The 25,261-nt window shown below is 31.4% G+C and overlaps 1 protein-coding gene across 2 annotated transcripts in view; it reads left to right on the top strand.

Moving 5' to 3' along the window:
- Positions 1 to 14,075, top strand: part of LOC135193374 (nitric oxide synthase-like protein) — a 131,489-nt gene extending 117,414 nt beyond the window's left edge. For both annotated transcript variants that reach the window (XM_064215501.1, XM_064215500.1), the window contains 19 exons: positions 2,937 to 3,028; positions 3,117 to 3,258; positions 3,887 to 4,026; positions 4,883 to 5,057; positions 5,993 to 6,174; positions 7,348 to 7,462; positions 7,707 to 7,946; positions 8,406 to 8,510; positions 9,884 to 9,945; positions 10,260 to 10,372; positions 10,647 to 10,876; positions 11,629 to 11,877; positions 11,957 to 12,110; positions 12,272 to 12,441; positions 12,525 to 12,735; positions 12,999 to 13,086; positions 13,171 to 13,441; positions 13,515 to 13,706; positions 13,884 to 14,075. In XM_064215501.1, coding sequence (XP_064071571.1) covers positions 2,937 to 3,028; positions 3,117 to 3,258; positions 3,887 to 4,026; positions 4,883 to 5,057; positions 5,993 to 6,174; positions 7,348 to 7,462; positions 7,707 to 7,946; positions 8,406 to 8,510; positions 9,884 to 9,945; positions 10,260 to 10,372; positions 10,647 to 10,876; positions 11,629 to 11,877; positions 11,957 to 12,110; positions 12,272 to 12,441; positions 12,525 to 12,735; positions 12,999 to 13,086; positions 13,171 to 13,441; positions 13,515 to 13,706; positions 13,884 to 13,994 — 3,042 coding nt within the window. In that variant the 3' untranslated portion in view covers positions 13,995 to 14,075. The remainder of the gene's footprint in view (positions 1 to 2,936; positions 3,029 to 3,116; positions 3,259 to 3,886; positions 4,027 to 4,882; positions 5,058 to 5,992; positions 6,175 to 7,347; positions 7,463 to 7,706; positions 7,947 to 8,405; positions 8,511 to 9,883; positions 9,946 to 10,259; positions 10,373 to 10,646; positions 10,877 to 11,628; positions 11,878 to 11,956; positions 12,111 to 12,271; positions 12,442 to 12,524; positions 12,736 to 12,998; positions 13,087 to 13,170; positions 13,442 to 13,514; positions 13,707 to 13,883) is intronic.
- Positions 14,076 to 25,261: the final 11,186 nt, after the last annotated feature.

Genomic DNA, 25,261 nt, shown 5'->3' with positions numbered 1-25,261 from the left:
ATGAGTTTCTTGCTGATTCTTACCGATAGAATCTAAATTCCGATCCGGTGGTAACATAAAATTAGAACATCTAAAATAAAATCAACTCAGTTCGTAATTCTAAACTGGTAGTGAATTGGATTTTTATTGTAATTACGGAATGAAAATGGTGTATTTTGACACGAATGTCATAAACAATTGTAGACTTTAATTGCGTTCCAGGTGACATATAACAAAATGTAAGTAATTAGTCATGGTACTTGTCTGTTTATTCCAGCATGTTACAATATTATGTCACCACGTAGCAAATGACGTTACAGAGCGATTATTTGTAATTTCGATGGGCCATTTAATTTTCAGTCTTACTGATTACACCATAGAGTCTAAGGTTCCAATGTAAATATTAAGGCGGATTAGTTATACCCGAAGTACATTAGGACAACGACATATTAGTAAAATCCTACGCGAGTTTCGTGATGTCTTGTAATATTTAATTTGTTTATAATATTCTACGTGATTCGAATTTCGAATGTTGTAGTCAAAAATGTTGATATTATTTCACATTAGGTCGTATTGACGTAAAATATATATTAACATTACATTACAAGTCTTAAAATACACATTTTTAATTTGAACACCAAAACGTACATATTTTGTCGTTAAATTAAAAAAAAAATTATGCTATTTTTAAAATAAAGTTAATTTGGAACAATCCAATAATATAATCTTTTAATATATAGTATAGTATAACATTCAATTGAACTTACAAAAGGACTAACTGTATGTACTTATAACTCGTGGAATTCCTTTTTTCGTCTGTAATTACGCACACAATAGGTTCTCTGGTTCTTATTGCAGTAATCATGGTTACTCTACATGGTCACATTTCATTCAACAACTTCTGAAGAACATTTATTTTTATCAAATAACTGCTTTTAAAACTTCGTTGATAGCAAAGAATATAAAAGTTAAGTAACTGCGTGTAAACGTCACAAGAAAAGTCTTCTCTCCTTTTGTCGAGGTTTGGAGATTATTCACTACGAGTTGGTGGATACAAATGTGGCATTATAATGTTTTCCTTTACCACAAAATTTAATTATATTTACCACAAAACTTAATTGATATTTAAAATTAAAAAAAAACATTGAAAAATATATTCTTTGCTGAGGTTTGAATCTTAACAATGATTAAGATTCATTTGTGAGACTAAATAATTTTCAATTAGATATCAAACCTTAATTTAAAATCTTTTATATTAAAAACTATACAAGTTGTAAGAAATGTGTATTCATCAATTCAATGACAAATGAATCCGAATGCAATGCTATAATTATACATCTTGCGTTCGGCGGTAAAGGAAAAATTGGAAGCAAACCATTACACTTCGAATGAAATAAATATGAATATATTTTATAAAGCAAAATCAATCGCCAAACTTTTTTCTCAACAAAACTGGAGACTGTTCCAATATTGGGTCACTTAAAAGTGTCGTAAACATACTCTTACTACGAACACTAAATATTAAGTTAAACGAATTAAAATTAAATATTAAGTTTAAGGCGATTAAACACCGTAGACTACAACCATTAAAAAGAGCTGAATCTCAATATTTTTCTAATTAGCTCGCTTGATTGAGTCGCAGCCGACGTAACGATATTACGAATAATTTATTCGTTTGCCTTCATTCAGCTCCCATCGGCTGAAGTGGAATGAGTGGGATTTAGATCGGAATTAGCGGGACCACTTTTAAGTCTCTCTGATGTTCGCGAGTACATTTCGTAATTACATTGCTTAAATAGATTGCTTGGTTAATCTGCACGGAGGCTCGGTTCGTTCGCGGTTCTCAAAATTTTATAAAGTGAATGAGGACATCGTGTTTTATTTTCAACGGGATTCAATTTAAATTCTGAGTTTTGGTTTATTTGCTACGTATGTTAAACTCATCAACTTGATTGATATCTTTTCTGATTTAAATAGACCCGAGTGACTCATTTTGTTACAAATGTACGTCGTAATTTATATGATTCTCTGAGCCCTGCCACCAAGTAAATAACACTTGGTGGCAGGGCTTTGTGCAAGCTCGTCTGGGTTAGGTACCAGCCAATCATCAGATATTCTACCGCCAAACAGCAATACTTAGTTTTGTTGTGTTCTTGTTTGAAGGATGAGTGAGTCAGTGTAACTACAGGCACGAGGGTCATAACATCTTAGCTCTCAATGTTGGTGGCGCATTGGTGTAATGTAGGGAATGGTTATTATTTCTTACAGCGTCAATATCTATGAGCGGTGGTGACCACTTACCATCAGGTGGCCATGTTTGCCCACCAATTACATAAAAAAAATGCGAAACTCGAAGCCAGTATAGAATACGTAATATACTTAAATAAGGGCTTATAATATATAACACAGAAAACTAAATAATAATTTGTTTTGTTGTTTCTCTGTGTTACACTACTCTGTTTTAGTTTTAGAAACCAGTAAAGCGATCCTACTGACTTGATCACACATTTACAATTTCAAATGCTTCATGACTTTGTGCCTCTTTTATGTTGCACCGCATTGTATTATTATAGAAATATCCTTTTCTCTCTAGCGAAGACTTTGTGCTTTGTATAATTTTTCTTTGTGAGCTTTAGGTGTATTCTTAGTAACAGTCTTTATAGAAAGATGTATCGTGCACGACTTTAGTAAATATGAATTCGTGTCCAGTCTCAGATGAACTTACATTTAAATCAACTCACGTACCGATTTCTTACAATTATTGTTTTCTACTGGGAGCTGCAGTAAAAGTTACTGCTATTTGGATTAAAGTTATTGCAGCGATAAATTTTATTCAACCAAGAAGATTGTATTATTCTTTGTTATATAATATATTATATACATAATATTTGTATTGTAAATTAAGATTTTGTATTTCGAAATGTTTATATATATATACGTATTTTTTTTTCGATCAGGTTTTCGATTGCCGTCAAGTGACAACTACCAGTGGCATGTTTGAAGCTCTTTGCAATCATATAAAGTACAGCACCAATAAAGGAAACATCAGGTCAGAAAATTGGCATATCTTCAGTAAAGTCAAGAGTATGTAATTTAGTATAAATTATTTAATGAATCATTTGTGATTTCACTCGTAGGTCGGCGATTACCGTCTTTCCTCAGCGTACGGATGGAAAACATGACTATAGGATATGGAACAGCCAACTGATTAGCTACGCTGGATATAAACAGCCCGATGGAACTGTTTTGGGTGATCCAATGCACTGCGAGTTTACTGAGGTACGCTTTAAATACATTATTGGGATAAATCTACTTAATTAAGGAAAGCATACATTTAAAGATATTAAAATTAATTAACATTAAAAATTTACTGCTGCCTCTGAAGTCTGAATACATATCCTGTAATATAGTGTACTTTTGGAAATATCAACGAAACTGTAAGACAATGTGATACTCATAACATTGAGAAAAGGAACAAATATAAACTTATTACTCCTGTTAATCTTATGTATTGCACCAGTTACTCTTTTATGGGATCGTGTGTTTAGTTTTACAACAGGATCAAAATGCGTACTACCTCTGTTGTTAAATTTAAAAGAACGTCTGTGAGCGAAAGCAAAATACAATTTGTGATTTCATAGATAGTATACCTTGGAAAAGAAATAATCGCTTCGTACCTCCTGGCTTTTAAAACTAAAAATAAACCATATCGTCTGTTCTTCGGTGTTTTTGGTTCTATGCTGTCTAGGGTATTTTGTTTTCTGAAAGATATAAGGTATTTTTGAGTAATAATAATGTTCAGGCTATAGTGTTTGATATAAATTATTATTAGTAATAATTACAAGCTATATTTTATATTTATCACTTCCATTGGCTAATCAGCTAAATACCTATTATTATTCCATAGCTTTGCCTAAAATTGGGATGGAAACCTCCACACACTGCATGGGACATACTTCCTCTTGTTCTGTCAGCTAATGGAAAAGATCCTGACTACTTCGAAATTCCAAGAGAACTCGTCATGGAGATTCATATGACGCACCCCACGTATGTATATAATTCAATTTCAAGAATATTTCATTGTTCAAATTAAGCCAATCCTCCACGTACAAATTATATAAAAATGATTTTAATTACCAGCATTATTATTAATATTAACTCTATATATATAATCTAATGAATTTAAGGCTTATTATTTTAATAAATTTAACAATCAATACGTAAACGATGCGTCGTGTAATATTTACTGTAAAGTTAATAAGCGTTCGTACAAGCGTACGTACGTATAAATCATATTTTGATTTCTTACTACCATAACCAGATTAAACCAGTATATTCCGGTACAATAAATACTACTTAGAACATACATGCCGTTATTATCGTTTTTCATCTCAGATTTATGCCGACATAAAAAGCTCGGAGAATGCATATTGTGCTTTGTAAAGGCCCGCAAATAGGCGAATAGCGTCCATACCGAGCAGATTGCTTATCGTAAAAGTGTTGTCCAGTGATCTCCAATCTGTGTTTATGGCCAATAAATCCGAGCTCATTCAATAATGCTTCGGTATTGATAATGTTAACTGGCTGTAATGCCTTGTAAAGAAGGTGATAGAGTTGTGATTAAGTGTTCCTTAAACAATTGAAATCGTTTTTTTTAATAGCGAAAATGAGTGACTAAATTATCAAATTGATAATATAATATTCTTCCAGTAGGTTTATTTGAAAACTGTAAATTTTAAAAACATAATATTATGTTCTATAAAAAAAAGACTATTAAGAGATTTTACCCCCTCAATGTCAGAGATATCAGTAATTAACTAAGTAAGGGCGATTTTTATTATATCGTGTTAAGAATAATCGTACATTTATTTCATTAATAATAAACTCAAAATTCAAAACACAGGCAAGAGTGGTTTGAAGAGCTCCAACTCCGCTGGTACGCCTTACCCGCTGTGTCGAGTATGCGCTTTGACTGTGGAGGCATCGAGTTCACTGCAAATGCTTTCAATGGCTGGTACATGAGCACCGAAATCGGATGTCGAAATTTTTGCGACACTAACCGATTGAACATGTTGGAGGTAATTTTAATAATTATTAGCTGTGCCCGCGTTTTCGTGCGCGTTCGAATTAAACAAAAAAGTTATTGTTGTAGCCTAAGATACTCCTTATTATATCAGGAATCTGCCAGTGAAAGTCCCGACAAAATCGGTCCAGCCGTTCCAGAGATTAGCCGGAACAAAAAGACAGACAGAAAAAAATTGTATACAGTGTAACATATGCATTTAGTAAAAAGCGGTTATTTTAATATTACAAACAGACACCCCAATTTTATAATATGTATAGATTGTACCATATTCTACCGCCATACACCAATACTAGACCAGTGCTCCCGTTTGAAGTGTGAACCAGGGTAACGACAGGCACATCTTATGTTTCCAACGTAGTAAATTTAGTCACGCCTACTTATTTTTTAAAATCTTACTAATATTATAAATCAGAAAGTAACTCTTTCTGTTTGTCTGTTGCTATTTCACGGCCAAAATACTGAACTGAATTTAATCAACTTTGGTATAGATCAAGCTTGAACTCCAAGGAAGAACATAGCCTACTTACCTGTAATATCCAACACTTGTCGACCAACTGTGCGATAACTAGTTACTTATAAAGTATTTCCTTCAAAATATAAAGTGTTCTATTATTAGAAATACTAAATACGATAGCATTTACTATCAATCTAAGATCAAAATATTATAAATTTAAATCTGTTTAGATCTGTCTGTCTGTCGCGCTTTCACTACCAAACCAAAGAACCGAATTTGATGAAATTTGGTATGAAGCAAACTCGAACTCCAAGGAAGGATATAAACTACTCTTTTTGCCTAACACATGCCGCGGGCAACAACTAGTATAAAATAAATGTGATTAACTGAGCCACCATAATAAGTAGTTCTTTTAACTAAAAAAAACATTATTTATCTTAAAAACTCACTGAATTAACTCTTACTCCAAACAGAAAGTAGCCCAGAAGATGGGTTTGGACACCAGAACTCCAGTTACCCTATGGAAGGACAAAGCGTTGGTGGAAGTAAACGTGGCTGTTCTTCATAGCTTCCAGCAGCATAATGCGACCATTGTGGACCATCACACCGCTTCTGAAAGTTTTATCAAGCACTTGGACAATGAAAACAGACTTCGGTGTGTATTGAATATATATAGTTTGATAGACCCTAACAATAAGATTCAACAATAGTACCACAAATATTTTTTTTTTCAAATAAATCTCCAATTTATAAATTCCTGGTTTTCATAGTCACCAAAATTGTTATGCAATCAATTGATACACTAAAAATTTGTCTAAACAGCGGATCGATTTAAACATGACTGAAATGGATACAATCAAAATATTTACGCTCGAAACGAAGTAAACTTGTGGCGTCGTTATTACAAGCAGATCCGCAGACGATGACTTGCGACCATTAAGCTATCATCACACAAGCCTTGTGATTGTTTGATTGTTTTGCCACATGTGCGATAACAAAACGTGTGACTGTTTGTGTCTGGTTTGCACGTATTATCTAGGTTGATGAATTAGACCTCTGGATGTTTATTGTTTCGATATAACTATACAATAGATTTGTTAGATAATCGTTCATTTCGAATTTAGAAATATCGATGCGATTATGAATAATTTTACAACGCATTTGTTTTTAAAAATGGAACGCGTGAATTGAGTAAAAGGCCGTTAATTGATTAAAAATGTATGTATAGGCGTCAAAAGCATTGTTTTCGAATTATCGGCTTAAAGAATTATGGTCTACGTATAACGTAGTACTTCCAATTCTTCTTTTTTTATTACTAGCTTGTTTTTAATCGCAACTTTGCGTTCGTGGATATTTCTGAGGTGAGAAGCCGCTCCCAGGATAACCGGTATTATTCTACTACCTAAAAACTATATCCAAGTATAAAATCACGTCTATATAATATTCTACTTTACAATATTCTTAAGTAGTAAAGGTTTTTTTAAATAAGTTCTGCCTCAAACGTGGACTGATTTCAAGTCAAAACACATCTGTTATATTTTTATTTTTAAATTGCCGCGTATTTTAAAAAAAGATATTTCATATTATTTTAATATTCTAAGTTAACTAAAAATGGATCACAAATCCATTAGTGTTTTAGGCGTTAGTTGAATAATCGATTCAAAATTACAGGGTTATTAACTTTGTTGAAAGAAATGAAATCAGTGGGTGAAAAATATTTTAGCTTATACATATGTACCTACTTTTTTAACACAAACATTATTTACCAAAATGAATCAGTGATTTCAGAATATTTGAATGTTATTTTGAATATTAATATATTTACTAGTTCCGGCTGCCCAGCGGACTGGATATGGATCGTGCCGCCGATGTCCTCATCCATCACTCCGGTATTTCATCAAGAGATGGCGCTCTACTACCTACGACCAGCTTATGAATATCAGGTTATTTGAATTTATGTATAAACACTTCTATCATAAATCGACAAAATGGTATAGTTATATAGAATTAAATTCCATGTAAATACAACTTATTTATTTTTTACATATTATCGAGGAAATACATATATACAAAATGCCTATAAATTTTACAGTTTACTTGACTTCAATACTTACGAACTTTTCTACTCATAAGTGAAAAACCATTTCCGTAGTATTAGATTCGTTCCTTACACACAAGTAATTCCAGGAGCCAGCGTGGAAGACTCATCAATGGCAGAAGTCAAAGCCGATCACAGGCAAGAGGCCCATAAATAGAAAGTTTCACTTCAAACAGATTGCGCGCGCAGTGAAATTCACATCCAAACTCTTTGGTCGAGCGCTCTCTAAGAGGATTAAGGCAACCGTTCTGTATGCTACCGAGACTGGAAAGTCTGAGCAGTATGCAAAGGAATTAGGGGTCATATTTGGACATGCTTTCAACGCCCAGGTATTTACGAACGTTTAGTACATTTTTTGCTGTTAGTTCGTGAGTGGTACAAACTATTTTGCAAAGTAAATTGTCTGCTCTTTGAGACGTTTAATTTATTTTCAAATATTAATATCACTTTAAAATGAATTTGGTTGTTGATAAATGATCAATCAAATGATAAATTGTCGACGTCTGATCTGTCTGACGTAATTCTGTTAGCAATGATTAGGCAATTTTTGAGACTATTCATAATGCGAATAGTGGAACTGAGATAAATAATTTCCTCTGTCGTAAAACAGTTTAGTTTCATCTATATAAAATGTAGTAGTCTTAGAAATAATTATTAGTATTCAAAATTTCAAATTTATTTTTTCTTGAATCATTTTAATCTATTACATTTATCAGATAAACAATCTTAGCCAACGAAACTGTGTCGTCATCTGAATTACTGGAATTTTATTAGAATATATTTTTCAGGTCCATTGCATGATTGATTACGACATCACCTCTATTGAGCATGAAGCGCTTTTACTGGTAGTGACGTCAACTTTCGGGAACGGTGATCCACCAGAAAATGGCGTTGTAAGTATAATGTTTGACATTCACTATCTCAGTTGAGTAGTTAGGACGTGAAAGCATATCAAAGAACACACTCTCGTATTCATAATATAAATTAGGATCTAGCATCTACGTATTCAGAAAAGTAAATTTAATAACGGTCCGTGACGTAAGTGAAATATTACAAGTAGACGCAGATGGTTTGAAAATGTACTTTATTCCTACATTATTTAAAAAATATTTGAAATCTAGCAATAAAAAACGGTTGGAAACCACATTCATAAATTTCGCACCCAATCCACTTCGAGTATTAATGGATCCTGAACTTAATTAGTGGTGGATCCCTGAATTTATGTATGGGGTGGGGGGGGGGGCTTTACTTACTATTTCAAAATAATATACAACGATCGTAATATGGAATATATTAAGATATGAATATAAGTCGTAAAAGCTCGAATATACTCATACCTTTGGATACGTGATTGTATTTGTAATATACTATGTATACAAGTGAATGGCACCTGCGAAAACAAATAGAATGATTTCAAGGATTTTTTTTAAGAGTAATAACTTGGTTTGACGACCTCCGTGGTCGAGTAGTGTGTACACCGGTTTTCATGGGTACGCCACTGAGGTCCCGGGTTCGATTCCCATGCCGAGTCGATGCAGAAAAAGTTCTTTATTTTTTATGTTGTCTTCGGTCTGGGTGTATGTGTTACCGTCGTTACTTCTGATTTTCCATAACACAAGTGCTTTAGCTACTTACATTGGGATCAGAGTAATGTATGTGTTGTTGTTCAATATTTATTTTGGTTTACACTAGTTAGAGTGGTACCACATCAATCGATTGATGTTATGATCGACATCGATTAATTGATGTGGTAGCTGAGGCCGGTTGATCATACATCGAGCATCAACGAGCTCTCTATAAGTAGTCGTATATAATAGGAACTGTAAATCGACAGTTACCCCTCTATTCTACCATCGAACAATTGATCTGGCAACATTAACGTTTGCAGCAGAAATGAAAGCAAGTTAATTTTACAAACAATTTTCATTATAACAATGTATTCTTTTGTATATTTTAATGTTAAACCATTTTTTTTTTGTTTATTATGCGTAATGGCTTTACCTCAATAACTTTAATAGTCCAATTTATAGTAATCACGTTTCTTTTCATTGTACAAATGAAACGACAAACAAAGCGAGTGTAATTTGTGTTGATATCGCTAAAAGCAATCTGTTATTAATATGCATAGAATCGAACGTAATTTAAATATAGTATCTAAAGCATTCCGTTTCAGATTACATAAGATTTATCGATAGAGAGAGACATATTTTAATAAAATATTATTTTTAACTCTATTCTGATTTGTTAAATTGAACGTATGTAACAGGCTTTTGGAGAACATCTTTGTGAGCTGATTTATGCTGATCAAGTCGGTGAAGAAAGCACAGGGTAGGTTTGATAAAAAAAAAGTAATGATAAATATATATAATATTGTTATTGAGTCTTAGTGTCTCATAAACGTATGCGCTGAAAGAATTCAGTTGTTGAAATACGAAAATTTCAAATTTGGAAAAGTTTTTGGATGTAATCCTGCAATATTTCTACCAAACAATTTTGGTTTTGGTCCTACCATAGACCTTTGCCTGGCATTGAGACATTAAGAGCTTATTTCAGTTTTTAATAGTTAAATAATAACATAAGAAAATTTTCAAAATAACTTGGTTATGTGCTACAGTATTGATTTATAACGGGACAATTTTTAGAGCCTCTCAAATGCTGACGCCAAAATCGTTTATCAAAGCAAATAGTCAAATCGAACTTCAAAGATATGCCGCTAGTAATCCAAAGCAGCTCAGTCGGCTCGAGTCTCTGAAAGGTATGATTAGATTGAAATATACACATTTATTATATATTATGCTATAAGCAAAATATAGTTTATTTTCATCATTCATATCATATAAAACGACATACACAAATGTTGAATTTAAATGTTTCAGGGCTTTCGATATAAGAATTAAAAATATATTTAATTAACTTTTCGAACAAACTTACTATTATATCTATGTTAACGAAAAATCCTATATTTATTTTATATAAAGAATTCTAACAAGTCTTATAAATAAGTTATAATGATAACACAACAAATATAGGAAGCGCTACTGACGCGACATCAATAGACAGCTTCGGCCCGTTGAGCAACGTCCGTTTTGCGGTATTTGCTCTCGGCTCCAGTGCCTACCCGAACTTCTGTAACTTCGGGAAATATATCGACCGCCTGCTTGGTGATCTGGGCGGGGAAAGGATCCACGATGTCGCCACCGGAGATGAGATGTGTGGTCAAGACCAAGCTTTTCGAAAATGGGCATCTAGCGTCTTCAACGTAAGTTTCTTTTGCACAGCTTGAAATCTAATTTCAACAGGGAAACTTGCATAAAACTTTATTTGAATAATTATGAAATAATAAAATATCATATCACGCTGTGACCTTTTTCATAATATAAAATTTTAACAAAACTTCAAATTTAAATTTGACCAAATTTTAAGCGACGGAGGTCTGAGGTAACGAAGTAAAAATTACAACCGAATTGATAAGCTCCTTTTTTTAATTCGGCTAAAAATATCTTTTCACGCAATATGAACTTTGATATGACCGGTGTGGTATGTCGTGTCGGTTTCGTCAGCGAGCGATCAAGATCAAGGACAAACTCGCCATTGCTACAGCCATTGTTCTCAATGCAATATCCGGTGTAAATGTTTATATCAAATGCTAAATACTCCGATTACTAAAGTTTTTTGCTTATTATTATGGTGGGATTTACTTTTTTGCGGTTGACTTATTTTATTCCAATTTACTTTTAGATAAATACGTACGCTATTGATTCCGCGCAGAGCTAAAGCAATATTTATTTTGTTAATAAACCTCATCGTCATAGTATGTGTCACATTTTTTCGTGTTTATCGTTTTTATTTCGTAATAGATCAGTAGCAAGATAACCTTATCAGTGACTGCTTATAAATCTTATTTTTAAGTACCTCTATGCACGTCATTGTCTTGTCAGAAAGACGATCATCCTAATCTCTGTTATCATATAATATTACATAATCTCTGAAAAATCTTATTCTTATGTTTAGGTTGCATGCGAAACGTTCTGTTTGGATGACGATGAAACGTTACAAGAAGCTAAACGAGCTCTAGGAACAGTAGCTCTGAGTGAGGAAACAGTACGATTTGCTCTTCCTACCTGTAAGCCACCAGTTCTTCTGAACGCCTTACAAACTGCGGTTAACAGACAGCTAGTGACATGCGTTGTCAAAGCAAACAAAGACTTGGGAGATCTGAGTGCCGAACGATCTACCATATTTATTGATATGGAACCTCAGGTACAACTTAAAATCACGATTTAAAATAAAAATAGCGTCTAAATGATGAATAATTATTTATCACGTTGAACAATTCCAGGGTGAAATTAATTACGATCCCGGTGACCATGTTGGTATAATGGCTTGTAATCGTAAAGAATTAGTTGATGGCTTGTTAGCTCGTTTGAAGGACATTGATAATTATGATGAGCCGTTGCAATTGCAACTTATGAAAGAGACTCATACATCAAGCGGTGAGCAAATATTAAATGAATTATTGTTTGCAATGGTTAAAGTGCATTTGTAAATGTATTTGAATTGTTGATAAAGCTGAACATTCCATTATTATTATTGTAAATAATTTTGTTATATAATCATATTTAAATTTATTTAAAATATAAAAAAAAATCTTTAGGTCCAGTAAAATCTTGGGAGCCTCATGAAAAACTACCAGTTGTGAGTGTACGTGACTTGTTCACAAGATTTTTGGATATAACAACTCCACCAACGACTATTCTTTTGCAATATTTGGCTACAACCTGTGACAATGAAGATGAAAAGAAATATCTTAATATACTTGCCACGGTAAGAACAACGATTCGAATATAAATGTTTGTTTTATTTTATGCAAAATAAATGTATTTTTAAAAATTTGTATCAAACTATAGGATCCAGCAGCATATGAAGATTGGCGTCATTATAACTTTCCAACTTTACCCGAAGTTTTGGATCAGTTTAAGTCAGCAAAACCAAGCGCATCTTTGCTTGCCGCAATTCTTTCGCCCTTGCAACCCAGATTTTATTCGATCTCATCATCACCGATCGCTCATCCGAAACGATTACATCTCACTGTTGCAGTCGTTACATACAGAACCCAAGGTATGCCAACAGGTTTAAAGTAAATTTGAAGTCGACACAAATAAACATCTCTCTCTCTCTCTCTCACTCTTCTTATTGAATCATCATTAACAATAAATATTTTACAAACGTTAAATTTATAGAGTCGTTGGAATTTGACTAAATTATATTTTTGAAAATCAATTAAACAATATGCTTTAATATGTTCTGTTATGCCTTAAATTGTCGTTCATAGATATAAATTATTAACAGTGTCTGTACAGAATTATGTCATGTTTAAATAGATGGTGAAGGTCCTGTCCACTATGGTGTTTGCTCAAATTATCTTATGGATCGTAAACCTGGGGATGAAGTTTATCTATTCATTCGAAGGTAAATGTCTCCTTATGATTTCGGGCAAATTATTCTAAATTTTATAAGTCGAGAAATATATTATCAATCATTTTTCCTTTCCAGTGCTCCAAATTTCCACCTGCCACATGACTTGTCCGTGCCTCTTATTTTGATAGGCCCTGGAACAGGTATTGCGCCTTTTAGAGGATTCTGGCATCACCGTAAGGCTTTACAAAACACACGTTCACAGTCTAACATCGGTCCCGTTTGGTTATTCTTCGGTTGTCGAACTCAAACAATGGATTTGTACCGAGAAGAGAAAGAACAGGCTCTTAACGAGGGCGTACTCTCGAAAGTGTTTCTGGCTCTATCAAGAGAGAAAAATATTCCGAAGGTTTGTCTAACTACGAATAACACGATATACTAAACAATTTTTGTTTTTATTCACGTATTGTTTTGTCTAATAGATGTACGTTCAAGAGGTAGCTGAGCAAGAAGGAGCTGAAATTCATGATTTATTGATCAATAGAGGTGCACACTTTTATGTATGCGGTGATTGCAAAATGGCTGAAGACGTACACCAAAAATTAAAAGGAATTATAAAGAAGCATGGAAATATGACTGATGAGGAAGTGCAAAACTTTATGTTCCTATTGAAGGTCGGTATCGTATTACATAATTAGTTTAAAGTAATAAAATTTAAAATTTTATTTGTCTCGAATTATGTAAATTACGAATTCACCTCGCGTTTTAATAGACATTCAATATAGTCTAATAAAAATACAGAATGTGATGCAATTTGTATAATTTGTCAATAATTTTAAACAATTTGCTAGGAGGAAAATCGTTACCATGAAGATATATTCGGTATTACACTTCGCACGGCTGAAGTCCACAACGCTTCCCGCGAATCCGCTCGTCGGAACCGAGTGGCCGCGCAGCCATGACGTCGGTCTTCTCGCTTCCATACCCACAACCATTTATCAAAGAAGCTTAATCTTACCAATAAATAAATAGTCTACATTATATATCAATTTTTCATCAGGAAATATAATATTATTATGATCGCTTCATTTAGCGCCTTTAATATTTAAAAATATATATATCTTCATTAGACTTGTTATCGGTCTTCGATGGTCCAGCTTTTGCTAGTTAGGCGATTAACTTTATAGATATACAATTCTATGGATTAGTACGTTAAAGCTATTGCGTAATTTTTAATTTCTATCGCTATTAGTTATTTAATTAAGTCAATTAAAGCACCTCAAGTACTTATGACTGAGTGATTTGATTTTAGGCAGGCATTTACAGAGGTTGTGTATGTTAAATGATTAAATGTACATACCTTGAAAATAACCTTAAAATATATATTTGACATTTAAAACATAAATAATTTATTAATTATTATTCAGTCTTAAGTTTAGAATATAAAAAAGCAGGGTTGGAATGTTTTACGCACAAGAACCTTTTTATTTGTCACCTCTTTAAAAAGCTTCAAATATATCATAATAAATAACAAGTAAATTATAAATGCGAAAAAAAAATGATCTTTTGAAATATAATACATATGAATTTATTAATCCATACTCTTTAGGACGTAATTTTAATATATTAGATATTAATAATAATTAACCATTTTTGAATCGTTTTCATTGTCCATTGTAATTTTCTCATGTACATTGATATGCATTTAGTTAACGATACTTATATAAATTTTGTTATATTTTTATATTATTTTATATTCGGTCTAGTTAGAACAAACGACGAGAACTTATTTTTAATATTTGCAATTGCCAAAATTTGTACAAAATATTTTATACTTAGATTATTTTACGCTTTGTAAATAAATTGTTTCTTTTTTTATCAATAAATAACCTCTAAAACATTCAGATTTATAATTGTTAACATACAAAATTATAATTATTTTTTAAGGAAACGCAGTATACTTAGCCAAATGTTTAATTGATATACAGGGTTATTTGTAATTCGACGTATTCCCGTTAGGACGTGATAGGGGGTGACTATTTGCGATAATTTTAACCCTCATATGCATGATGCAAAAGTGAACCATTTTTGAGTTATCACGTTTTTTAGATTTTTTCAAAATAAGTCAAAATTGCAACTTCAAAAATTTATTAAAAAAAAAAGTTTCGATTAAAATCTACTCTTTTCTTCTGATTTATAAAAACGATTAAACACTGGATATTTTTCAATATTTAAACAATAATTATCGGTCCAAATTAAAAAATTCGAGACGGAAAACGATATTATTTCAATATTTTTTTATTTTTTTCCCTCAAATATGCCTGAAAAACAAAAAAATCATTATGAAACTTGTTCTGCAGATTATTTTAAAAACATAATCGTTTAATTAGCTTTCCGAAAATGTATAAAAACTAGGAATTTATTTCAAAGCAACCGAAATAAAATGATCAGAAAGGACGCTGGTGGAAATTCGTATTCGAATATGACCGAATTCGTACTAAAGGTCCCTCTTTAAAATTCCCACAAAATTGATTTAAAATAATAACCAATGTAAAAAAACTTATTTATTTACTTAACTTAATTATTTAATACAAATTTAAAATTAAATTTAGATACATAAACAGTTCAGTAGCTAAGTTTTTCTATATTTGGGGGGGGGGGGGGGTTTGATAGCTCAAAAATGATTCACTTTTGCATCATGCATATGGGGGTTAAAATTATCGCAAATAGTCACCCCTATCACCTCCTAACGGGAAAACGTCGAATAACCAATAACCTTGTATATCCAGATTATATTAGGTTAGAGAAATTAAATAAATGTTTTAGCTATATTTATAATTAAAGTATAATTCTTAATGGTCTATCTTTTATGCTGTTAGTTGTGAACGTTGAATTTTGTGATTCTTTATGCTAGTACTAAGAAATGTATTCATATTTTCTATTACTCATGTTTAAATACAAAATATACAAAAATATTTCTAATGACTAATATTTCTATATCGACTTAAATTGATTATAATTGTCTTTACCAAATATTTACAAGTCATATCTTCTAAATTTAAAGCACATTTGGGACTAAAATTAATGTATTAACCGATTCATATCAAAATATTATTCGCACTGTTTCGACTAGTAATGAAATGTTTGACTGAAAAAAAAAAAACAAATATTGCTATTTGCGAATATTGAATAAAGAAAAAATGTCTGTTATTTATCAAATAAAGTTCCTTAATATTCGGTAATGACTAATTTTTGTTTTATTTCAAACATCCTATAACACTCAAGCTATGGAATTAAAACAACTCTGACGCTCAATCGTAAAATATCGAAAATAACAAATGTGGGTATGCCCTTATGAATAAAACCATTATGATAATTAAAGAATGTAAGTATCAACAGTATATTGGGTCTTGATATTTATTTGAATAAAAAACCCATTCAAATATAATTAATTCCTCGTGAAACGTGAAACCTCGAGGACAATTCAAAAAAAGAATACAATTTAAAATAAAAATACAATTTAAAATTAAAAAAAAGAGAAACATTTCTTTTATAGAAACATTTATTCATATAAAGATTGACATTCACGTCATGATTTCGAAACTAATATTTCGAATTGGAAGTTACCTTGTGAATAACGGGATCGAATTGATTCGTAGAAATTTTGCCGATTGTATATGGAATGCATTATAGGAAATTAGATGACGTCTTTGTCTAGTGTCATGTACTTTTAAACGTTTTAGAGGTCCTTTGTTAGGACTTTCCTCTTCCGCTTTCTAGGTTTGCTGAACTGTTAGTCAAGTATGACGTCATAAATATGTCAATCAAAGTGTCTGATATTTCCTTAATCCCACCTCTCTATATCCTTCTTGAAATTAATATGTTATTAATCAATACAAAAGTTATAGTATTTAAAGAAAAAAAAATATTTTATATCATTGGTTGTCGGACTGGCAAATGCCAGATGTGGTCATCACTGCCCATTTAGGCACTATAGGCACTGATACTGTTAAAACTAATTAATCATTCGTCATATCACCAATGCGCCCCAATCTTTGGAAACTAAGTTAGTATGTCCTCTAGTTACGATGGCTCATTCAACATTCAAAGAGGAACATAGCAATACGAAGTATTGATGCTTGCCGGTAGAATATATTATGATGATTGGGTGGTACCTAACCAGACGGGTTTGCAAAAAGGCCACCAGATAAGTCAATTATATTATCTTCTTTTTTTGCAATTACAAGAATTGTATAGCATTGAGCCGAGATGGCCCAGTGGTTAAAACGACGATTGCGGGTGCTTTAGCCCAGCAGTGGGTAATTTATAGGCTGTATACAGGTTATTGTATATTGTATAGCTTTGGTTTATAAGTGTTCGTAAAGTTGTGATACTTACTTAAAAACAAGGAATAAATTATTAGTTGGTTACATCTATTACCCGACTTAGAGAGAGTAATTATAATAGCTTACTACAAGATATCAGGAAACCTTTTAAATTTATAATAGCAAAGTTCAAAAATCAATCAAAGAAGTTTTCTATACTTATAGTTATTATTATAAAACAAACATAATTATAGATTTGAAATGAAAAGAGTGCTAGTCTATTTTAAATAATAAATGATTACTTTACACCAGCACTATATGCTTGAAAATAAAGTAAAGTAAAGTAAGTTTTGATATTTAATATAAAATTTGATTGTATTTTTAATTTAGATTTTATAATTCCCAGAAATAAGATGAACTTTGATAACCCAACAGTAGTTAACGCCTAGATAGGGGGAAGTCACTGGATCAATCCTAACAGAATCCTAGAAAAACACTTAAGCAAAAAAAAAGTGATATTAATAATTTATAATAAGTAATCGTTAAAACAAAAATAACTGAGACTGCCCAGTGGTTAGAGCGCGTACATCTTAACCGGTGATTGGGAGTTCGGACCCAGCACCACTGAAATTTCATGTGTTTAATTTGTGTTTATAATACATCTCATGCTCGGTGGTGAAGAAAAATACCGTGAGGAAACCTGCATGTGGAAAGAATAAGCTCCACACCTTCTGCTCAATGGAAGATGAGGCCGAGAAGTGGGAATTTTACAGGCTCTTACATTTATTCTTTAAAATAATTAATCAGTGGCTTCAAGGTCATTTTTTAATATAAAGTCATGTAACAAGGCATTGTCTTAATGTATTTATTTTGCATGATAATGCAGCCGTATCGATTGTCCTTGCGTGATTATGTATACATTAACAAAGAGTAAATAATGTTAATACCTAAGCGGAAAATCGTTTGATATCAATACAATTATTTTCGATATCAATTAAAAACTTAGTGGAACCTTTATCTTGTTCATAAAGTCTATATAATATGATGTTTATTTATGAATGCTTTAAGGCTTTATTTGTAAGTTATTCTTATTATATTATGTATTAAGTGATTTATTAATGGAATCAGGTATTAAGCCTTACAAAGGGCGTTTGAATTAATAACGATATACAAAATAAACCATAGAATCGGTTCTGAGAAACCAGAAATAGATTTTAATCTTGAATGCTTTAGATATTTGTTGAAAATTTTACTTTGAATGGTATCAAATTGTTTGGAAAATCTTTACTTATTTAAATTTATTTATAGAGATAACTACACAATTAACTGAATTAATAAATTGGTGTAAAACTGGTTTAATATTTATATCAGAAGTGACTTGAAAGTTTACGTATTTACCAAAACATATATGTTATTGAAAACTTATTAAAAATACGTTGTAAAGCGTCATTTTTATACATTGCTTTCAAATTTCGATTATCATCAACTTTATATTTTTTTAAGACCGTAAAACTAAACCAAGCCAAGATGTTATATCAAGTTACTTTAATATTTTAATATCAGTCTATTTAAATGTAAAATATTATTGATTATTTTTTATTTAATCATTTATAAATATTATGCGTTACATTCAATGCCACATCTAGCACAGGTTTTGACTCACATCTATGGTGCGAGCCAATGAATATTATTATTATGCAGTTTTGTTAATATTATAAATATTTATTTGTGTTTGTATAATTGTTTATGCTTTTGGGTTCTCAGTCAAATACTCTAATTCGTATAGTAATAAAGATTCTTTAACCATAAATATTCAATATCGAGTAAATTTTCAATCTATGTTAAGGTACTAAATATGTGCACTTTCATAAAATTTATCGAATCCGAAGCCTTCGAAGAGTAGTAAGTTAGTACAGAGTTAGCTGAACAATGAAAATTATATGTACAACAACATTATAGGTTACTGTCAGAGTATTATTATCAGTTTCATGTAAACCGTTTCATTAGTCTTGTAGTCAACTTCTAAGGCTACAGATACCAGGGTTCTGGGTTCAAATTTAAGTGAAATTTATTGCAACGCACCCACTTGACATACAAGTTAAAGTTGATCCTGAGTCTCATCTCTCTTTTGGGTCACACATTCGGTATACTACAGTATGTGTGTGTGTATCATGTTATTTTTATAACTTAATGTTTTATTTAATAATATCCTTTAGTAGGCATAAAAACACACTTGATATACAATATATGCAAGCATCTTATTTAAAGTTAAGTTTTATTTTCTTGTTGACATTATGTTCTTAATTTGTTATTTGGTTTTAAGAGACATTTGGACTTTATTTACATGCTTTTTATGTTACCATTACTTTGCTCTGCTCTGTACCTTTGCTCTGCTAATTATTGAATACAAGTTGCAATTTTTAAATTTACCTTTCGATATGAATTGGAGCATACAGCAGTAGAAAAGGTGATAAGTGACACCTAGACAGATATCTACAATTACCATGACTGGTGTAACAAATATTGTTTTGGAAGTTCAACAGATTGGACCAATAGTTGGGAATTAAATTTAGTACTATAAATACCTGTCTGGTTTCTATTGATGAGTGTCTGGTATTAGACGGGCCTGTACAAAACCAAACCCATGATAAATGCATTTACATATACCTTGATTAATCATTTGAGTCATTATAAAGTTTGTAATGTTCTGAAGGTGCTGTGCTAAAGTTAAACATCTATAAAAACCCGTAATGTCAACATAGATATCTGACTTACCTCACGTAGACGTTTCGTCATCGTTTACAGTTCCTCGTTACGTTTAAGAGCCAATGGTGACTTAAGCGAATACAAAAATCCGGGAAGTACATTTGATTGTCACGTAACGAACAATCGTTTGATCGTTTCGAATCGAACTGCCATTTTTTATGTCCGTTCAGTTAAATAGTTACAAATTTTGGAATACCGTTTCTGCATATTTTAATATTATTTGACGTGATGATGATGATGTGACGTGGTCGAGTAGTGTGTACACCGGTTTTCATGGGTACGCCACTCCGTGGCCCCGGGTTCGATTCCCGGCCGAGTCGATGTAGAAAAAGTTAATTAGTTTTCTATGTTGTCTTAGTCTGGGTGTTTGTGGTAGCGTCGTTACTTCTGATTTTCCATAACACAAGTGCTTTAGCTACTTACATTGAAATCAAAGTGACGTATGTGATGCTGTCCAATGTCGTCCAATATTTATATTTGGTGTAAAACTGAAACGCAACGTAAATTTAGGTTCTAATTACTGATTCTCAAATCCGCGCTTTTTATTCATCTGCGTTGTAATCTTGTATTGTATAATATGCCTTATTTATAACCATTAGAGCGATTTGCGATACATTTTAAAACGAGTTATATATTTGTCAATTAGCAAAGGTGCGATGACCCGAGTTAAACTCAGGTTATTTAAAAAAAAAAAACGAATACGTTGCCCCAGAAATCTGCAATGTTAATATTTAGTATTTCATATCAGTAATTTTATAATTAATTAAAAGAAGCATTTGTCGAACAATTAAATTAATCATATTGTCTTGTTAAATAGTCACCTTGTTCGTGGTATTAGACATTACTGGTTAATTAACCAGATGCAAATAAACCACTAATATTTGAGCACTCGTTGCATAGATCACGTCAGCCACGTCGAACGTACGCTCAAAATCATATTCAAACATGAATATGTAAATTGATTTTTCTAATAAAGTCAATTTCATAGAGATTAAAATTGTATCTGTGTTTTATTTTTTCAATTTAAAGTTCTCAGTCTCAAAAAATACATTATAATATATTTTTAGTAAACATCAATGCGTTCATTTATCCTTGTTAGACAGAAAGTATTACTACAGATTGATTATATATCGGTAATCAAAATTATTATTATTTTAAACTGTTTAATTTATATAAATAATAAAATAAATTTATTTATTAGGTCATTCTTACGGTAATTTAATCTAAATAAAATTATATGATAACCTTGTATTTAAAGTAGCATTATAATTGACATGACATTGATATCATATATTTCGATTGAAAATAAATAAGCGTATAAATAATAATATTATTATTTATGAAATTACGTTTTCTTTTTATAACAATAAACTGAGTTAACTGTGCGAAACAAGACGCTGTGAACGCAATCGAATTTGAAATAAATCAGAGAAGTTCGTGTCTGGCCAGATAGAGTTCCGTAGTAATATTAAATATCTGTTGGTTATTCGAACATAAGACTAATTATTAGTTTGAGTTTACATATACAGTATTCATATATTTCATTGTAAATATTAAATTTGTAACAGAAGTTGAAAATTTATAATAGAATTTTAATTGTTATTTCTTCTTTTGTCACCATTACTATAACAATCACTCAAAAATTCAAACATTCATAATTTATATAAGATTTTAAATTAACATGGTTATTTTTATTACTAATAGTATTTGAAACGGGATATTTACCATGTTTTTTATTTTTATTTTTATCTCGTGAACAAGACATTCGTAGATAATGTCGAAATATCGAGCTCCACCAAATAAAAATAAAAAACATGGTAAATATCCCGTTTTAAATTCATAATTTAATTTTGTAATTAAGTAAATATTGTGAAATAAGATATGAAGGTATGAAGATGTCTGTTGGCGTGACTTGACACTAAATTGGCGGTGTAGCGTTTAACTTCATCATGTAGTTTCATGTGACCCATAAAGAATCACTCTCTTATATTTTTATCATAACGCGCCGAAAGAAGTATAACTTGAAAAATTTGATTTCTTTCAACATTTAAATCGCCAAATACCACGTTGGGCCTTTTAAGTTGTGTTCTTCCAACTCTGCTGTTTGTTTATCTATAGAAAAAAATGTAATATTATGAATTCATTTTTACTCGTTTATAAATATATATATATATATATATATATATATATATATATATATATATATATATCTTATATATTAATTCATAAAAAATGTAATATTATGAATTCATTTTTACTCGTTTATAAATATATATATATATATATATATATATATATATATATATCTTGTACATATTATCAACTAATGTCAATTTTTATAATTATCTGGGTCAAATTTGGGATCTATAATACTATATATACTATATACTACTATATATACTATATACTACGCCTTTTCTTTAAAGATTGTGATTGTTTGCTACATTTACGAACCGGCTTCATTAAAGTCATTGGGATTTTTTGTTTAACAAATCTCTGCTGCAGGTCAAACTTGGTCGTGTCGGAATGTTTATCTTATTGGATTATGAGAGTGCGGAAATAGAAACTGCGTACCATAAGCATACCATGGAATAAATGACGGGTGAGAAATAAGTCAGGGGGACATCATCATCATCTAAAAACAAATGCTTACGTATCGTGTTACTTTCATCGTAAAATATGAATGTAATAAGTATACTTTGAGTGATAAGTTATAGGAATTACTTCATAGTATAATTTGCACCAAACGGTAAACGTCAGTGCCGATAAATTGACTCACTGTTGCATGTCAAATCGTCTTCACGTACGCTTTGAAAAGGGATATCCCTGTATATGATTTATACATCATGGAATGTACTGTTCTGGAGAATTGGTTGAGTTACCACTACTATCAAACTCATCGTATTGGTTGAGCCACTTTGAGTATTTTTAAATATCTTATCTACTACTGATCTAACTTTTCATGTAATTCCATTGTATTTGGCTGTAACTATTCTATACAGCCTACACTTCTAGTGTCGATACATTTTTCTGAAGCTTAGCAGATAATTTAGACTTTTAAGGTTGAAACTATTATGAGATAATTTATACAAATGGATTATTGAAATATGTTTTGAATACTTACTTTAATATTTACGTAATACTACTTAATGTGACTACATCAAAGTAGATAATATAAATAAAATCACACTACAAAAATCGTATTGTTTAAATAAATATAAGATTCATCAATACGATGTTTATATTGTTTTAGGTGAGTGTTTCAAATGAGAATTGTTATTTGGTGGTACACTCATATTTATCCATATTTATATTAAGAATTCGAAAGTTTCTCTGTGTATCTGTTTGTTGGTCTTTCACGGTCAAATCTGTGCACCGATAAAATTGATAAAATTTTATGATATTGGTATGAAGCAAACTTGAACTCCTAGGAAGGACATAGGTAAATTTTTTATGCCAGACAAACAACCTATTAAACGCTAGCGAAGCCACGGGCGACAATTGGTGTATATGTCGCAAACAATTACGTCAATTAGCCATTTAATGAAACGCCTAGCCATTTAACTAAACGGCTCTATTCAACCAGCGGCCTAAATAACATTCAGCCAAACATTACGTTCTGGGTAGGTACCACCCACTCATCAGATATTCTACCGCTACACAACAGTACTCAGTATTGTTGTGTTCCGGTTTGAAGGGTGGTGAGCCAGTGTAACTACAGGCATCTTAGTTCTCAAGGTTGGTGGCGTACTATCGATGTAAGAAATGGTTAATATTTCTTGCAGCGCCATTGTTTTTGGGTTGTGGTGACCAGTTACGATCAGGTGGCCCATATGCGCCAACCTATGCAAAAAAAAATATATGTATATATTTCTTACAATGCCAATTTTTGTCGGGAGTGATAGCCACTTACAATCAAGTGGCCAATTTACCAGTTCGCCAACCTATTTAAATCAAATTAAAAAATGTCTTCAAATGACAATCGTAAATTATTCAGATGGCAGTTATATCATTATAAAAATTTATAAGTGGTTATTTCCACTTAAAATAACACAGGGAGGTCTGCTTGGGGAAAATCACAAGGAAAACAATGAAACCAATGTATTTATGAATGGGCGATTTGAATATCCGTCCCCGATAAAAAGTAAATTATCCTTGGTGTAACGTGAGATTATTATTTAAAAATAGATTAAGGTAACAATATATTACTAAGGCGTTTTATTCAATTACATTATTATTTTTGAAAATGATGATGATGAATTTATTAAACCAAAATTAATATTTTGAGAAATTGTACGACTAAGGTGTCGACACTAGCTAGATTTATTTTTGACATCTTACAGTGTTATGGATTAACTTTGTTCATTAAGTAAATATACGCAAGCAATAAATATAAATGAATACTTCAGTAGTCTACATAATGTATAGGTATTAAGTTAAATATAAACTGTTCATAAAAAAACTTCTTAAAAGTCTTGTAATGTCCTACCAATGGACAATGGTAGTCTCTTTTTCCTGTCCTTAAGAAATATGTGTTTGCAGCTTATTCTACTACGCTGCCCCAGTTTGGATTGGAATTAGAACTTCATCGGACTCGTACATGAATTCAGTTGTACCTGGAATTGAACCCGTTTCGCTTTAGACTTATATGCTTTAACGTTCACGGCTCACGCTCACAGTGCCCCCGAGTCTCATCTCGGCTCAAATAACTCTTTAATAACTCGCTACATCGTCAAGGTTAAAATACTATTGTATCTTTTAAAGCAGACTTTATTTATTTTCAATGAAACATGAACATGATGTCAATATTAATTTTATTAAACGTCAGTATTGAAAAATTACAACTATTAAAATCCACAGCTGGTTAAGACTTTTGTAACTTCAGACTGTTTTGAGTTTGATAAATACGCTATTTTGAATCAAAAGTTTTATAAAACATATATGTTAATAATATCTTATATTTTTGATTCAATATCCTAAACCGGATCTAAAAACAGTGGAAGATGTGTTCGTGTTGGAAAGTCCAACGACATTTTAAATCTAAGTAGCTCTATTAAGCAGCTTATTCCTAATTATTATGGTAGCGACGCGTGACACACGATTGTTGATATTTTTTGCGGACATCGTGTTGCTTAGAG

This window comes from Vanessa tameamea, chromosome 8, assembly GCF_037043105.1.
Source record: "Vanessa tameamea isolate UH-Manoa-2023 chromosome 8, ilVanTame1 primary haplotype, whole genome shotgun sequence".
NCBI lineage: Eukaryota > Metazoa > Arthropoda > Insecta > Lepidoptera > Nymphalidae > Vanessa > Vanessa tameamea.
The sequence above is the reverse complement of the archived record's forward strand: the minus strand, read 5'-3'. Positions and strand labels throughout refer to the sequence as shown.